Source organism: Drosophila virilis, chromosome 5 (assembly GCF_030788295.1).
Source record: "Drosophila virilis strain 15010-1051.87 chromosome 5, Dvir_AGI_RSII-ME, whole genome shotgun sequence".
Classification (NCBI taxonomy): Eukaryota; Metazoa; Arthropoda; class Insecta; order Diptera; family Drosophilidae; genus Drosophila; species Drosophila virilis.
This window is the reverse complement of record NC_091547.1, coordinates 25,023,790-25,041,962: the sequence shown is the minus strand read 5'-3', so window position 1 is coordinate 25,041,962 and position 18,173 is coordinate 25,023,790. Positions and strand designations below refer to the sequence as shown.

The following is an 18,173-nucleotide window of genomic DNA, read 5'->3' as shown; positions in this document are numbered from 1 at the left end:
CAACTAGTCCCTGCTTTAAAGCTATCATCGGTCGTAAATTAAGTTCTTGTATAAACTTTTTTTCTCAAGATATTTCGATCAAATTCAAAGAAATGAAAATGCAAATTTGCTTTTAATTAAATAGATCAGTGCGCACACTAATTGTTTCCACAAATATATTTATATACTTATGAATTTGTAATAGATTTTTAAATCTAACTATCTGAATAATCCGATTCTAACCATTTCACATATCCCACGCCTAGTTATGTTTACTATTAGTGAAAATATATATCATATAATCCAGCGACCGATGGAATTGTGCATGCATAATTATAGCTATAAAATAAATTTTGACAAATTTTTATGAGGCATCTTCGTTTTTCGTTTAATTTTCGTGTATGTTAGGAAATACATATAAAAATATTGTTTTTCGGTGTAATTACTGATATTGGCAACTTCGTATTTATTGTAATGCATAATTTACGTAATGTTAGAAGTGTGCAACTACTTGTCGGTGAATTATTATGACAACAAAAGGCGCTTATGCAAAACAAAAATTAACATATAATATGTTTTCATTAAAAACGCAATGTAAATCAATAGCAAATAAGTAATATTTTTTCGAAAGGTTGCAAAACTTTTTAAAATGCCAGCAACTGAATGTCAATCACACAAGGATCTTATATGAGAAAACAAATCTTTACATAATTTGATTATAGGCGCATCGTACAATTGAAACTCAGTAAAAATGTATGCTTAACATCGCATCGACTGTTAAATATATATATATATATATATTACATATATGTAAATATATTATACTTGACTGTTAATTAGGATAATAATTTTATTTGTCTTCACTTTGAGACATTTAGGCAAAAATTGTTGTCATAGTTTTATTTTTAAATATTTTTGTCGAATAAACGGTAGTTTTTGTAGAGTTGTTATTGGTATTTTTTTTTTTTTTTATATAATATAGTTAATTATCATAAAATTTTCTCTTTCTCACACACATACACGCACACAAAATAAATAGCACATTTAGAGTGGTGTACGTGGAAAGCTACATGTGATTGGACTTAAATAAAAATATATATATATATATATATATGTATATATATCAAAAATTGTTACATTAATAATATAGTGCGATGTATAATATATTCACCATACAAGAGGATTTAGTTGTCAGTTGAATTTTTCTCTTCTTGTAATATTGCATTAATTTAGAATATGGCTGCAAACTGCTTGTCAATGACGTAAAAAAATGCATTCGGCTGTTATGCTTACAGTTTATACAATATGTTTCTATATGCAATGCTCATGTCGTATTATTGAACAGTACATATAATAATATGTATTAAAAATTGGTATTTCATAGTATAGTGTGTGAATTATGTTTTATGCTTATGTATGTGTGTGTTGGGGTGAACAACATTATGAATGATATGGCGTCACATAGGTTGCTGGAAAAATGCCTTTCCTATTGCCGATCTCGCCATTCCACCAATTCTCATCAGAACGATCTGTAACGGTGATGACATCTCCGCGTCTAAAGTCCAATTCACCAGATTCCTGTGGCACAAAGTCGTAAAGCGCCTGAACGAGCATCTGCAAGGGAATAGCATATTTTGAGATTTATATTTATATAAAAACATCTGTTGCATGGTCATCATTCAATACAATATACCTCTTCAGGTATCATATCACGTAATTTTACGTCCTGTGATCGCGATACGCTCGCTGTTCGATGATATTCGACCAATTCGTTGAGGGAATTGAACTTGACAACCCAGAGAAAAAATTTGCTTTGTGCGTCCCGTAGTACTTTAAAATGCTGGACCCCATCAGGACATCTGAAAAATCATACAAGGATATTTTAGTAATCATTGAGTAATCAATTAACGTTACATACTTGACGGATAAGGAGAAATCGCCGGGACTAGATTCGCTGATGCGTATCAAAAAGGCGCCCTCATGTTTATTTGACAGCAGCTTCTCCGCATCGGCACGTGTTATGCGTCCGTAGTACCAGCTTGAATATATTATTAGATTATTACAACGATATTTTAAAATGTGCAGATTAATTTTCATTGTTACTCACTCGTGATTTTTCATTTCTATATAATTACTGGGTATAAGCCCTTCTTTCCCATCCAACTCGGCGCGGTACCAATTTGAGTCGTCCTCCATATTTAATATCTGCAAATAAAACAACTTTATTTATAGTTTGCAATATAAAAACATAAGGAAAAGTTTTGAATTAAAGGGCGTAAAGCTTTTCAAAAATGGAATGATCACCGTCTCAACAGCGAACAGTGAGTCATATTCCGGAGGCAATGCTAATAAATGAGTAATAGTATTCGTTTACTAATGCATGTAGACTCCGTCGTGTTTCGTCTGTTTACCTTCTTCGAACTTTTCGAGCTTCGGTAGTTCATGCAAATATCTAAACCATGTCAACAAGACAAACTAATCTAAGGCATAACATAACATATCTAGAGACGGAAAACTGGCTAAATATAAAACGGCTTATATTTTTTGATGTGTGTAATTTACAGATACGCCGGATTCTTTATGGCAAAATGCTAAAAAGGTATAAACTCAAGTAGGATTCTTAGTTGTGTGTATATTTTTGCATATATAAAATTTGTATTTTGTATTTTTCACTATTTTGAGATTAAAAAAGTAAATACATTTCCATTCTGCGGTCAACAGTGTTGTTCTGATTAAATATGTTCAGTAAGCTAGCTGGCAGCAGCTATATTTTCATATGTTCAACTATTGGCGAATTCGCTTTTTCTCAAACAAGCGAGGGATAGATTGGTTTATTTTTAGGTATCTGTTTTATTTATTAAAACATCAGCCAAATTTGTTATAACAGAGAAAATCTTTTTTTTTTATTGTTTGAGGGTATAAATTTGAGTAGAAACTGGGGCATGGAAAAGAAAGTTTTGGATAATGTTTAATTTTCCAAATATTTGTCGCTTTCAAATATTGCATTATAATTAATGCCAGATCGGTCGTGTTTGATCCATGATCATAGATCATTTTGTGTCATGAACGTTTCCACGCATCATTTTAATTGTTTATTAAAAAATGGGGAAGTGATCTTGGTATCATTGAAGCTTCAATCGAGTTGCCAGCATTTTTAAATTACTGATAAGGTGCTCGCTTAGTTGTTTAATCTGGATTGAGTGGAACTGATAAGCCCTTGATAACCAGAAACGGCAGCTGTTTGATAAAGCGTAGTCCAAGTCATTGACATCATCAATCAACATGAACAGCCCAAAAGCGAACCTACAAGACTAAAATAAAACACTGGCACGCTAAGTGACTAACCTACGACAAGAGCGGATAGACAGTAAACAATAACAACAAGAACGCGGCAGTCCCGCAGCGGCAGCTTACACCGCCTGAAAACTAAAAACCTGAAATTTCGCCTGCCAAAACAAAGAGAACCAATTGCTTACAGGGGCCCCAGGCATGCCAAGCGCACACCAAGACAATAGTGCAATAGGAAGAAAACCAGATTCTTCATCATAATTCGGGGTTTGGGGCTCTGTCTCCAGCTGAGACGAATATAAGAGTATATACACAAAAAAAAGAAGCATTTTTGCAGATTGTAACGCCAATTGTAACGCATATTTTTGTTTTTTGTTGTTTTTTTTTTTCACCCTTCAAAGTTTTATATATCACAAATCGCAATACAAAGATTATGATAATGCTGCAGTCTACTGCAAATAAGAACCGACTGGGGATCTAACAATTCTAGTTTACAAATGTGGAAAATCAAATATGTATTATTTATTCTAATTTACATTCAGTTTGTGTTTATTGTTCCCATAGTCTTTCGCTTTCTTTCAATAGCGGACAATGAGCGGGGCAGTTCCGAAAAATAGCTAAGTAAACCCATATTGTTGCAAGTGTTCATTGCTGGTACACATACAGATGCATTAGCTCTGGCGAGATGCGCTTTCGATCCACTTGCAAACACTCTGGAGTCCTTTGCAACTAATACATCAGACTCTGGAAAGGAATTTGGGTTAACATGGTAACCGAACGCAACTCAGGCAACAAATAATGCAAGCACGTATGAATCAATTTGTATGAAAAACGTATAAAAAGAACTCGACAGCAATAATTGCAGTATATGCTGACAGGCATCTATAAAACTGTAGACCTGTAAGCTGTTACAAAGATGTACGAAATGTAAATGTTGATCAGTTTTTGGTACTTTTTCTTACCTTTAGAATTTGAGTTTTACGGAAACTAAGTTCATCATCGGCAGTAGCAGAGAAATCATGTTTGGCAATTGCTTCCATTTTGTAGAGGGTGGTTTGTTTTTAAATTGTTGCTCTTCTAAGTACAATTTGTTTAACTTTTAACTTTAACTTTTAGTTGATTTACTTTTCTTAATCAGCCTTGTTGCTTACACATATATACATATATATATATACTCCCATGCATATATGCAATTGTTGTTGGGTGCTTACTCTCTTAGCTATTTTTATGAAAAATGCTATGGATTACTCGTTTATTTTCACATCTGCATTTAAAATCAACACAACGAAACTTATTATATAAACAATAACTCATATATTCGATTGCACGTCTCCAAATTAGTACAATATTTTCAAAGCCATAGACAGCGAGAAAAGTGATTAAAAATACACCGACGACGATGACGGAGCCGCAGCCAGGCCAGCAACAGAGCAACAAACACGAAGTGATAGCGGCACTCACGACGAAACAACTGAGAATGACGGGCATATATGTATGCGTGTGTGAGAAAGATAGAAAGAAAACGAGAGGAATTGAGCTTGCATAGCGTTGCCAGCAGCGTGTACTTTACGGAGTACCAATAACACCGCCTTGTTAAATATAAATGTTAAACCCACTAATGATTTATATATCAAACAATTTATTAAGAATCTTGTGACCATCAGTCGTCAGTGGCATTATATAAAAATAAAAGTCATTTTGTTGAAAAGCAGGGCGTGTAGTTTCTGCTGGCAATGCCGTTGTGCTCATCGCATAAGTTGTTGTTGTTTATTTTTTTAACCCCTCTAGACACACACACACTCGCACTCAATTGAAGCCACACACGCATGCAATATTCGGCGAATTTTTTGTTGCTATTTTCTCGTTGCAAATTATTTAAGTAATTTACTTATTTTATTACTGATGATACAGAACCGCTGTAACATATTTGTTGATAAAATAACTATTATTGGAATTATTACAAATGTACACCTTTTTAAACATTTAGTATTTAAGAATTCATTTAATGTTCATGAGAGTGGTCACACTGAATCGCGCAATGTGGCAATATCGTTACCCCAAGCGACCGCTCTAATAGAACTGTAATTGACATTAGAAACTGTAGTTTTTTTTTATTTTTGATACAGTTGATTTTTAAACATAACTTTGTAAAAAAATTATACGAAAATAAAATTGCAGTGATATTGTCTACAATAAATTGAAAATCGCAAAAACTTATTCAATATGCAATCGAGAGTGCTAAGTCCGCACAACAATATTGAAATTAACCGGGAGCGTCAAAGCGTCGTGCGAACCAAGTTAAGCGACGAACTTTTTCAAAGCAATCGCATAAAAGATATCGGTCCCTCTACATCAAAAACATTAAATAATCAAGATCTGCAACTGAACAACCTGCCGACGACTGCAGCACAAAACGAGCAAGAAAATGCACTCCCGGCGAATGAAAATTCTGTCAATAAGATTACAAAGCGACAAGGCCATTACTTACAACGCTTTCTCGGATGGAAGGAGTGGAAGGAGGCTGAAAAGCAGAAGAAAAGAAAGGAAGAAAAGGACGCGCAACTAGATTTAAATACTGAAGTAGAAGCGCAGAAAAAAAGACGCTCACTATATGTTTTGGATTCCAAAGCAGAAATGACGGCTCCAATATCTTTGCAATTGCTGCCCGCTAAGAAACCCTTGGATTTTGCACCTATGCCGACAGCGACAAAACCTCCTATTGCGTGTAAATCTGCGGTTACTTCAAAGTCTGTGCCAAGTGCTGTTAAGCTTCTAGCTACCGACCGGAATGCTAAAATAAAGCCTCAAACAGTTGTACCGAATGGTTCGACGAAGCCGCCACTAGGTGCATATGATAATCAAGCAGGGAATCTGAAGCAGACGGCGAAGTCTCTGCAAGCAGCCGCTGAACCCATAAAAAAAAAGGCACAAAAAGGGGTTGACCCTAAACAAAAGCCACCGACGAACCTTGGAGTTAAAAAAATGATGGTAGGGTCCGTTAAAAACCCATTAAGGTCGCCGAAATTATCAAACATAAACAGGGGAAGAGGTGGTGCAGCCCAATGCAAAACCACAGCTAAAAATTGTCTTTCCTCGCAGCTCTCGCAACGCATGAAGTCCAAAAAGCCCGCGTTCCTAAACTGCAAGCAAAAACAAGCAATACTTACCAAACCAAACTTGCTACAAGAAACTTGTAATTTGCAAACCCCCAATACGTCACTTCATGTTGTCAGCAATAAGCATTTATTCAAGGCAATGGCGACATCTACTGAGCGCAAGCCCAATAAAAGTAGCGATAATTTATTGGAGAACTACGGAGATATAACCAATATTAGTCCTGTGGCAGTTGACAATAGGTCCAATGGAATAGTGTCTGTTGCTAAACGACAATTGTTGGCGCCGTCGCCGACACTGAAGGAGTCGGCAGTAGAGGGTAAGTGTGCCTTATGTCGATTTCAAAAATATTAATAACTGCTAATCGTCACTTATTTTTATTAAAGACGATATGAGAAAGTTGACGAAGACTCCGGCACGCACTGATAAGCATCAAAAACGTCGCTCAATGTATGAGGTTGAATCTAAAGCAGAGATGCCGGTTTGTAACTCAACGAAAAACAAAAAACTTCCAGATATTCCCAAGGTAACAACGGGTCCAATATCCATACAAATGCCGGCTGTAAAAAAAACTTTGGGTAATGCTGCTACTAGTTCAGTTAAGTCCAAAGCTAAGCACATACCTTTTCAAGTGGCCACAACGAAAAAACCTTCGTCTCCGGTTGCGTCCACAGCTGGAGTTAAATCAAAGCCTGCGGCAAAATCAGTTAAGCCTTTCGCTATTGGCAGAAATCTTCAAAATGTTGAAATGAAGCATCAATCGAGGTCACTGCAAGCATCTGCTGAACCTATGATAAAAAAGCCGCAAATAGAGGCCAAACCTAAACAAAAGCCACCAACAACCCTTGCAGTTAAACAAAATGTGATGGGGTCTGTTAAAAACGCAACAAGGCCGCAAAATTTGATGACACAGCCATTTGAATTACCTGCAACGAGCAGAAACAGAGGAGCAGGTGGTGCAGCCCAATGCAAAACCAAATCCAAAAACAGTCTTTCCTCACAGCTTTCGACACGCATGAAGTCCAAAAAGCCAGCGCTCCTGAACTGCAAGCAAAGACAAGCAATATTTACGAAGCTGAACCTGCTGCAAACAAACTGCGATTTGCAGAACCCCGATACGTCACTTTATATTGTCAGCAATAAACATTTATTAAAGGCAGCGGCGACATCTACTGAATGCAAGTCCAATAAAAATAGCGACAATTTGTTGGAGACCCACGGAAAGATAACCAACATAAGTCCTGTGGCAGTTAGCATTGAGTCCAAAGAAACAGTGTCTGTTGCTGAGAGACCGTTGACAGGGTCCCCGACACTAAAGGATTCGCAACAGACGTTGCCGGCAGTAGAGGGTAAGTGGCCTTTTTTTTAGATTTCATACATTTTAATAATGGCAATCATCTTACTTAAATCATTTCAGATGACATGACGATGTTGGCGGAGTCCCCGATACGTACACAAGCAAAACAATCAATTTATCTAAGTCCTTTTGTGACCGTGTCACGTGGAAAAGAGAGCACTCGAATGCAGCGTGACAACTCCAACAATACTCTCATACAGAGTCCAAGTGAGAAAAAACCAGAAACGCCCGTTGCTTTGCGTAGCACACTAAGCTCAGTACAATACTTTCGAATGCAACTGGATAATGAAATTAGACGCCTCCATTCGATTTGTGCTGAGTGGGACTCATATAACAACCAAAATGAAGCACGCCTTCTGGAGAATGGGGCAAAGGACATGATAGATGCGGCTATTGGACAGACTAAGCTGCTTACCAGCAAGAAACTAATGCAGTTTAAGAGTTTAATTGATCGCTGTGAAGCGGGTGCTACAGGCATTGGTTTGCCTCCCAATGATGGCAGTGAGGATTCTAAACCTGTGTTCGTTGAAGATTTAGAGGGTTGGTGGGATATGTTGCGTTTACAGAGCGAAAATGTGGACAAACGCTTCGATCGTTTGCTGCGCCTGAAAGCCAACGATTGGCAGGATCCAGATGCGGAGACAGTGCCAAAAACCAAATCAAAAGTGGGTCCTAAAACAAAACGGAAACAAACCGCTAAACCAAGTAGCGAATTAAAAAGCTTTTTGCGAAAGGCTTATGCAGCCAAACGAATAAATCAGGAATCTGACGAAATCTGCGAGCCAAACCTTACTCCGAAGCGTCAGTCTCAGCATCGTTTTATTGTGGTTCGCGACCGCAAATCCTTCTCGCCGGCACGAACCGTGCTTCGTGTATCACGTGACACCGATAATCGGCCATCTATTGGTGGCAATCATTTATTGAAGTCTGCTATAATGGGCGCAGTGGAGCAAGTATCTCGTCAACAGTTGACGCCACGTTCTGAGCAGCCCATGTCCATTTTAAAAACGCCTGGAACCAAAAAACGTGAGCCTGGTGCCCGCGGTGTTGTATTTAGTGCCAAGAAAAAAGTGCGTCGTTTTCAGTTCACCTTCGACGAAGTCAATATTAGTGGAGATGAGGTTGTCATTGGAAACAAGATGGAAGACTGTGAAGAGGACATGACCCCAGAAAGACCCTCGCTTCAAAACGGTCAGCTAGAGACTTCAGTAAATGCAGCAACTGGGGAAGGAGATGGAAATACATCAAGGGCATATTCACTTCGCAATCGTATTATTAGATTAAGACCATCATCGGAGTTTATGTAGATTTTAAAATGGTCGAACTATTCTTTAAATTTGTTTTTAAATACTTTTTTCTTATGTTTTGAAATTGTTTCTGCGCCCATCGTTAAGAATTCTAAAATGATAGTGTATTGTACTTTAGTGTTAATTATGTTTGAATAGTCTTATATGTATTTACCCATTTTATTAATAAAATATCAAAAAAAAGATCGTTAATATCCATCAGCTTTACTATGAAAGCTCACCCCAAATAATAAGAAACTTTGCTTTAACGTTCGCAGATTCGAAGGCGCGTTGAAGAATTGCAAACCGTAAAGAAAGATCCTCAGAGTAAAACGTTTACATATGTTTCAATATCAGCATAGATTTCTTTATGCTATCCTGCATGTTTCAATAGCGGTTATTGAAATTATTGCTTTATTGAATTTAAATTTATTTACATACACGATAGATTGGGTGTTATTTGCATAAAGCATTTAAAAACGATACCATAAGATAGAGTTGTTCTTATATTTGCTACTGCTATTGTAAATGCTATTTACATGCAATTGCATAAAGTTAATAATTTATTTGCACTTTACACTTTAAGGTCAACTTTTGGAAAGCTTATTTAAGAGACAATAAAAATGGAAAAAATAAACAGGTCAGATCGCTTTGAACTTAAAAAATAATATAGTATGTGCATCAAGACTGAAAATTGAGAAGCTTTAAAATGTAATATAAATAGCTTTCAAGCTCTATTTTTAAGCCATCGTCTTGGTATCGTCCATATGAAATGTATCGTTCTTCTCCTTGGCAAAGGTAATAATTTGGTTTAAGCTTTCGCCCAACTCCTCCATTACCTCACGTTCCGTATCCTCTATTGGCAAATTTTGCTTTTCATGCATAACAATGCGCGATATCATACACATTATAGTCGCTTCTATCACATCGTCTGTTAGATAGACATTCGAGCGGTTGTCCTGTAGATATGTTCCGTTTAGTTCTTTCATTTTATTTGATGGTAATTTCACATCAGCCAGGCTGTCCATAGAGTCCATATCAACATCGGGACGATCCTCCATATTACGACATCCTTGAAATTTTAAACAAAATTAGTTTTTACATTTATATCCTTGTCGAGTACTTTAATTTTGTTATGAAATGTGTAAAACATGTTGGCTCAGCCTAATAGATTGTCACATACGTACCTACGCATTTACACATGGCAGAGCAGGGTATTTTGGCTTCGTAGCATTCGCAGTAGTTTTTTAGACAACCAGACCGTTTGCAATTGCAGCCCTTGTTGTGTAATCGCATGTCTCCGGAATTGGGTGCCGTAATTTTGGGTCTGTATGCGAGAGAATAATAAGGAATATAAAATTTTTTTAATTTTTTTTCTTAGTTACTTACTTGAATGCGCTGGGATTCCGCTCCAAGCAGCTTCGTATGGCTCGCTCTCGCTTGACCTCATAATCCAGGTTGTTGAAGCAATCCTTACAGGTGCAATCCTGACAAAATTCACCATTGGCAAAACAGTCACAGTAAAGTTTCAAGCATTGAGATTTGCTACAGTTGCAATGTTTTCTTCGGGATCCGCCTAGTGCATCAAGTGCTGCAGCTGCTGCTGCAGGAGCCGGTGTTGGCGGCGGCTTTAGTATATCAAATAGTGGCTTGGCCGGCACAGTTGATTTATTATCTTGCGTTGTTTTAGAATTTACTATTTGTTGTTGTTGTTGTTGTTGTTTTGCTTGGTTAGACAGCTGCTGTTTCTGTATGTGTTGTTGTCGCAATTTGGCCTGAGCAACAATTTGTCTCTGCTGCTGCAGTTTCATTTGCTTGAAGCGCATCTGTTGCGGAGTAAGCGTCACAGGACGACGCAGTTTTGATTCGGCGAGCGTATAGCCACGTCGCATTGTGGTGTTGAAGACTGTCCGTGGTTTTCCCTCGCCTCCTTTGTTACAGATCATATACTTGACGCCATTGGCGTCACTTTTTGTCACCAGATTGTAGACCTTTCGCCCTTGGTCTGCAACCTTGGCGCCCTGCACCGTAACACGTTGCACTTGTGGTGGTCGCGTTCCCGTCAGCTTCTGCATATGTTTTTGGGATGCTGGCGTTGTTGTCGTTGACGTCGTTGCTGATGATGTCGAAGTGTGGGGCATGGCAATAACATACCGAGCCTTTTTTGCGTCCGGTCCTCCGGTATCGCCAGTGCTATCGTTTGTCAAATGCTTTATTTGCAAATTTATATCGGAAAGGCGATGCTTGCGTGTGGCCTCCAAACTATTGCTGTTGTTTGGGGTCTTAGCGTGTACTGAGTTAGATGTCGCGCCAGGTGCTCGCTGTATTTCAATTTTAAATGTAAAAAAAAAAAAATGTAAAAATTAACTTATGTACTCCGTTTTAAAATACGTATAATTTATATTTTTAGTGTTTTGTGAAGGTTTATTAGTATATATATACATAATATATTATTATATATTATACATATATTAGATTGTTTGAATTAATGCAATTACTTAGTTGGCAAAGCAAATCTTACAAATAGTAAAATTCAAAGTACCCGGTTGGACTCTACTCACCCTGGGCATCAAAGTTTGCATGGACGGTAGCGGCACGATGCTACCGCCCATTGTTTTCATTACGATTTTGCTGGTGTTACTGACAGATACAGTTGAGTTGTTGTTGCTGTTGCTGCTCGTGCGTGGACGGCCGAGTGATACCTTCTGTGGACTAGTTGTCGGCTCAGTGTTATTGTTGGGCAAAACGCGCACATACTGCACACCGCTTTTTCCCGATAATTGAATGGCATGCAGACCGCTGGGCGTGGTATTCGTATTTGAATTGGTCGTTGCATTACCGGATGGCTTCGGCGATAGCTTAATAATGTTTTTACTGGCCACAACAATTTGTTTGCCCGTAGAGCTTTGAACCAGCATTTTACCGGATGGCATTGCTGCCCCTGTTGTTGCTGATGCTGTGCTGCTGCTGGTGCCACCACTGCTAGTAGCAATACTGCTGCTGCTTGTATTGTTGTTGACAGGCTTAAGTGATGAGCCAGCCGGTAGCTGCTTCAGCGGTCCCTTTATGATCACTTGCGTAGAAGGCTTGTTTATTAGCCTACTGCTACTGTTGCTTAAAACAGCCGTTGGTATTGCTTGTGCAGTACTAGCTGCAGCTCTTACAGCCAACGGTGTTGACTTGGAATTAAGAAGCACAGAGGGAGCTCCTTGATTTAGCTTTATTATTTTACCTTCGGCTGTGCGCACCACTTGTATTGGCATCTTAGAAGACCCTGCCACAGATGCAGGTTCAGTTGATGATGGACTTTTAACCAAACCGGATGTTTGTGAAGTTGTTATTGTTGTTAAGGGATTTGATATTGTTGCTGGTGTTGTTTTAGTCGCTCCTATGGCCGTTAAGCCTCTGACTGTAATTGACGAGCTCGGCGCAGTGCTCTTGATTGGGACTGTGCCACTTAGAGTAACACCTTTAGAAATAATAGATTGGCTCACCAAGCGAGATGTGGCATTCACTGGCAACTTTGCTGTGCTACCTCCTGATACGGGCAATGACTTATGCAGATAGAGCACTTTGCCGTCAGCTGTTTTAATTTGCGTCATAGTGACACCGCCTATATTTTTGGGCATCTGAGTTGTTAGCGGTGGGATTGAGCCTGATGGCGCTGCTATTGTGGTGCTGCCAATTTTAACGGCCGCGTTGCCAAAAGCATTTAAGGGCTTCGTCTGCAGCTTATTTAGGATTTTAACGTCCATCGTTTGCGTCGTTTTCGTTGGAGCTGTTACTACCCTAACAGATCCACCTAGCATATTTTTTAAGGCTGTGCCCATAGGCGCTGTCAGCCGTTTGTTCTCCAGTATTCGCACAATTGGAGCCTTCTTTGGCCCCGGATTATTCAACAATTCGCCCGATGAGGTTGACGCCGATTTTTTTCCCGCGTACTGGTCTTCGCTATCTTTATCGACAGTACCACTATGACCAGCAACATCCATGTTTTGCTCTTTAGACGTTGCTGGCGACTCCAGCAAATCATATAGGGTAAGTTCAGGCAATGGCGTGGTATCCCCTAGTTCGTCTGTGGATGATAAGCAAATTAACATGATACTACTTGAATTTATAATAAACAATCAATATTCGAATGTACCCGAAAGGTCAGACAAACGGTTAGCAAACATATTTGCAGACAATCAACTTTTTTCAATTCAATTTCAAAAACTTCTATCACGAACATCAGCTGCGTAGCGGTTGGAACACCGCATTGACCAACACTGGTCGCGCTGACACCAGTGCTGCTAATTGCTATTATCGATAGTTGATTTGTGAAAAAAATTGATTTTATCTTCAAAATTTCCCAAACTATTCACTCAATAGACATAAGCTTGTGGCTAGAAATTATATAAACATAAACAGAGCTTAGGATCATTTCAAGGATTTTCATTTTCATGAATTCCGATAGCGACAGTTGCAAAAACAAGACATTGGCTGGGATTACTAGCAAGTTTATATTGTTTGATGTAGGTGGAAGTTTATAATTTTTCGTTTTAATTTAATTATTTGTTGACCTATGATTTATAATAATAAACGCATCAAAACAACTAACTCAACATGTATAAAATGTAATTAAATTAAAAATATGTTTATTTATTTACGACTGACTTTTAGAATAAGCTTCTGATGAATACAAGGTTATTACTTTTTGGCAGCGACTTTTTTCTCACGCGCCTTTTTACCCTCCGTTAGCTCAGAACGCTGAGTTTCTGTCAGTGCAGGCATTACATTGGTTACAACGCCTGTGCCTAAGGTTAGATTGCCATCACGAAGCGTAAAACGCTGACCTTGTTCCAAAACCATGGGACGTATCAGACGCAATATAAGTTTAGTATCCTCGCCAGGCATAACCATCTCCTTGTCCGGTATTTGCACCTGAACAGCACAATCCCAAGTGCGAGAAAACATCTGTAGCTGAATGAACGACATAAAGGGCTTGGTGCGACCACCCTCCTCCTTGGACAGTATATAAACTTGCGCTTCCAATTGATCTAGTGCTTTGACGCTGCCGGGTTTGCACATGACCATTCCACGTTTTATATCATCACGCTTTACGCCACGCACTAAAGCACCCAGCTGATCGCCAGCTTGCGCTTCCTCAAGAATCTGATGAAACATCTCTACGCCAGTGACCGTGGACTTTAGCACCTTGTTGTAACCCACAAATTCGCATTCCATTCCCTTCTTGACCACACCGCGCTCTAGACGACCCGTAACGACAGTACCGCGACCAGGAATAGAATACACGTTTTCCACAGGCAACAGGAACGGTTTGTCCAATTCGCGCACTGGTGTCGGTATAAAACTATCTACTTCTGCAAGCAATTTAAGTATAGCCTCGGAACCGATTTCGGGATTCTTGTCCTCCAGAGCGCACAATGCTGAACCCTTTACTACAGGAATTTTATCACCATCGTAGCCCATTTCAGTCAGCAGTTCACGTATTTCCATTTCGACAAGATCTACCATTTCCTGGTCGGCGGCATCGACTTTGTTAATAAACACCACAATATGATCAATGCCAATTTGTTTGGCTAGCAACATATGCTCCCGGGTCTGAGGCATAGCACCATCTGTAGCTGCCACTACCAAAATAGCGCCATCCATTTGTGCGGTGCCAGTTATCATGTTCTTAATGTAATCAGCATGACCGGGACAATCTGTGTGACCGTAGTGACGGCTCTCTGTTTGGTACTCAACGTGCGCCACATTGATAGTAATTCCACGAGCTTTCTCTTCTGGTGCATTGTCAATCTCATTGTATTTCTTGCTCTCCGCCAGTTTCTTATCAGCCAGTACTTTCGTTATAGCCGCCGTCAGTGTAGTCTTGCCATGATCCACATGACCGATGGTGCCTACATTACAATGGGGCTTAGTGCGCTCGAACACTTTTTTTTCATTTGCGTACTCGCGCACATATTGCTGCAGATTGCCCGTAGTAGTAGGGGGACAATTGCCAGCCTGGAAACTCTTAGTAAATGCTGTACTGGTGGCCAGACGTGGGCGTGTCACACTGCGTAGCAATCTCGCCGTGGACAAGGCACGCCGGCTGCAGCGCAATGTAACTCCGGTCCGGCAGACGGCAAACGCAAGTGCTTGCGACATTATTTTCGTTATACTTTGGGATTGCCTATTATATCTGAGTTTCAAATTACTTTATTGGCGCTTCATGCAACTCATAAGTAGTAAATTACTTACAACGAATATGAACGGCTATGTAGCGTTTTCAATTTTAATAACTGGGAAGAATTGAAGAAAATTGCGTAAACCTTAAAATGTGCTGCTCAGCGGTGCTGCCAGATCGGATAATTTAAGTGTTGCCACTCAAAAACGTACCAGCAGTAAGGTTGTGCGGGGTGGCAAGTTTGTTTAAATTATTTCAGTAATTTATGAGTGCTTCCATTTTTATAAAAAAATGTAATGACATGTCTACGCGCACTTTATGCCAAAGTTTCCCGCCGTAATTTAAAATAAAACAAATCGGAAGAGTAAATGTTAATTTTTTGCAATGGTCAATTTCAAGCAAATCTCCCCACAGACTGTACCTGTATCGGCAGAAACACACACTAGCACATGCCTCGGGGTTGCCAGATTACAGATGGGGTATTTTGGGATGTTTCACTTTGTTAAAAAGCACTATGGACTGTATTTAAACAAATTGTTTGCTATTGCGACCCAATATGTAACTTGTATTATTCAACATCGGTGGCCAAATATGTTTAATCTAATAGAAATGTACGACTGCGTATATGGCGTGCAGCTTCAGCATTGCTTTAGCTGAACAATTTGCGCGCCAGCATACGTATGTATATAGGCCGTATGTCCAACTGACATACACGCGCTGTAGCGTACCGACCGTAGGAGGTTGGAAATTCAATTTAAAATACAGTATGTCAATAAAGTGTTTTTACTAACAAAAAAAAACTAATTTTTTGGGTTTAGTTGAAAATAAATGTACCTAAAAGTGAGAATTTTTTTTCAATTATAATTTATTTCGATTCTATATTTCTCCTAGAACTTAATGGCAAAAAGAATTGTTAAATAACATTACCCAAACATTTTATAAAATTAAAAAACTAAAAACATTCACATTTTATGCTGTCAATAAAGTGTTTTTACAGCTACGGTAAATTGTTTTGCCGTTCTCTTTTGGGTGATCCCGTTAGATTTGGGCCCATGCGTTTTGGCTTCTCTTGTGTCTTCGACTTTTCTTGTCATTTTCTATTGCAATTTATAACGTTTTGCTTTAATTTTATGAAAAATAAAATGCCAGGAAAAAGAACAACTTTTGAAGTCGCTCAGCTGGTGTATTATAACCATCAGATGGGACGTCAAGTCTCGGAACTGGCTGATATGTTTAATTTATCAAAAGCAACGATATACAACATATTAAACAGAGCCAATAAGGAAGATAGGCTAGAGGCAAAGCCAGTATGTGGTCGACCCTGCAAAATTTCTGACAGAGATAAGCGAAAAATTCTGAGAAAAATTGAGAAAAATCCACAAATTTCGCTTAGGGATATTGCTCAGGAGTTCAAGGAAGAAAGTGGTGTTGATGTGTCACATGAAACTGTCCGAAAATTACTGAATTCCAATGACTACACATCACGAGTTGCCAGGAAAAAACCTCTACTATCGGCGGCGAATATTTTGAAGCGGCTATCGTTCGCTCAAGTCCATGTAAATAGTTCGAACGATTTTTGGAGTAACGTCATATTCTGTGACGAAAGCAAGATGATGCTATTCTACAACGATGGGCCATCCAGAGTCTGGAGAAAGCCACTAACAGCGTTGGAAAACCGCAATATTATTCCAACCGTTAAATTCGGAAAACTATCAGTGATGGTGTGGGGGTGTATTTCGAGCAAGGGTGTAGGAGATTTGACCTTCATTGAGAATACCATGGATGCTAGACAATATCTGAGCATTTTACAGACACATCTCGTCAGTAGTGCACAGAAATTTGGATTCTATGAGGACAATAAGCCAATTTTTAAATTTTACCAGGACAATGACCCGAAGCATAAAGCTCATATGGTAAGAGTTTGGCTGTTGTACAACTGTGGAAAGGTGTTAGACACTCCACCACAAAGTCCAGATATGAATCCAATAGAAAATGTGTGGTCATATTTGAAAAAAAAAGTCGCAAAGCGGAGTCCAAAATCAAAAACTGATTTAAAAGCTGCTGTACTGGAAGAATGGCAGAAGATTCCAGAAACATACATACAAAACCTTATTGTTTCAATGAAACGGCGATTGCAGGCTGTATGTGACGCTAATGGCAGCCACACAAAGTATTAAAAAAAAATATTCCTGTTTTTTTAACATTGTTATTTAGTAATAAAGTTTCGTGTAAAAACACTTTATTGACAGCATAAAATTTGAATGTTTTTAGTTTTTTAATTTTATAAAATGTTTGGGTAATGTTATTTAACAATTCTTTTTGCCATTAAGTTCTAGGAAAAATATAGAATCGAAATAAATTAGAATTGAAAAAAAATTCTCACTTTTAGGTACATTTATTTTCAACTAAACCCAAAAAATTAGTTTTTTTTCGTTAGTCAAAACACTTTATTGACATACTGTATGACAAATTCTTTTACGGGGACTTAGCCACTTACCAACTCCGGCGCTTGCAGTGGTATCCATTATTCTGTTGCTGTTCCTTTGTAAAGTATCAGTTGTATTTTGTGTTTTGATTATGTGTGCGCGCACAACTCAAAACAAAAAAAAGGAAAATCTTATGGCTGCTTTTTCTGTCTGCACGAACAGCAGTTATCGCAGTAAGTTTTATACCGTTGAGCTGCGAGCACTGCGCATTTACAAAAATTAATCAAATTCACTTTGTCTACAGCTTCACTTAATATCCACCAATTCTGTTGGCACTTTTAATACCTTCCGAAAAAGTATTCAAAATTCAATTTAAATGACAAAATTTACAACTGCATGTTGGCGATGAGGTTACAGTTGTTTATCTGTAGCCCATACACACGGTTGTACAGCGACACAATATAACATTTTGATCCACTGTTAGTTAACAGCGACACGAATAATATTCAATAAAAATTTTACTTGCTACTAAATTACTTGCTTATGAATCT

General features: G+C 38.5%; 4 protein-coding genes across 5 annotated transcripts; 1 reads left to right on the top strand and 3 right to left on the bottom strand.

Moving 5' to 3' along the window:
- Positions 1–105: 105 nt before the first annotated feature.
- On the bottom strand, positions 106–4,738 carry drk (growth factor receptor-bound protein 2 drk). Its single transcript, XM_002058836.4, has 5 exons — positions 4,230–4,738; positions 2,087–2,184; positions 1,898–2,017; positions 1,673–1,838; positions 106–1,593 (listed from the first exon to the last, which is right to left on the bottom strand). The coding sequence occupies exons 1-5, from the start codon at positions 4,305–4,307 to the stop codon at positions 1,420–1,422; spliced, it is 636 nt and encodes a 211-aa protein (XP_002058872.1). The 5' UTR covers positions 4,308–4,738; the 3' UTR covers positions 106–1,419.
- Positions 4,739–5,337: 599 nt separating this feature from the next.
- Positions 5,338–9,239, top strand: mars. Its single transcript, XM_002058837.4, has 3 exons — positions 5,338–6,700; positions 6,768–7,730; positions 7,799–9,239. The coding sequence occupies exons 1-3, from the start codon at positions 5,491–5,493 to the stop codon at positions 9,043–9,045; spliced, it is 3,420 nt and encodes a 1,139-aa protein (XP_002058873.2). The 5' UTR covers positions 5,338–5,490; the 3' UTR covers positions 9,046–9,239.
- Positions 9,240–9,564: 325 nt separating this feature from the next.
- mip120 (Myb-interacting protein 120) lies at positions 9,565–17,836 on the bottom strand. 2 transcript variants are annotated; one of them, XM_015169209.3, is made up of 5 exons: positions 17,694–17,836; positions 11,586–13,099; positions 10,414–11,345; positions 10,212–10,351; positions 9,565–10,096 (listed from the first exon to the last, which is right to left on the bottom strand). In XM_015169209.3, exons 1-5 carry the CDS (start codon positions 17,719–17,721, stop codon positions 9,765–9,767), a joined length of 2,946 nt encoding a protein of 981 aa, XP_015024695.1. In that variant the 5' UTR covers positions 17,722–17,836; the 3' UTR covers positions 9,565–9,764. The 2 variants fall into 2 exon arrangements, with proteins under 2 accessions (XP_015024695.1, XP_002058874.2); XM_002058838.4 differs by lacking the exon at positions 17,694–17,836 and adding an exon at positions 13,169–13,289.
- Positions 13,645–15,421, bottom strand: mEFTu1 (mitochondrial translation elongation factor Tu 1). Its single transcript, XM_002058839.4, has 2 exons — positions 15,271–15,421; positions 13,645–15,211 (listed from the first exon to the last, which is right to left on the bottom strand). The coding sequence occupies exon 2, from the start codon at positions 15,175–15,177 to the stop codon at positions 13,714–13,716; it is 1,464 nt and encodes a 487-aa protein (XP_002058875.1). The 5' UTR covers positions 15,178–15,211; positions 15,271–15,421; the 3' UTR covers positions 13,645–13,713.
- Positions 17,837–18,173: the final 337 nt, after the last annotated feature.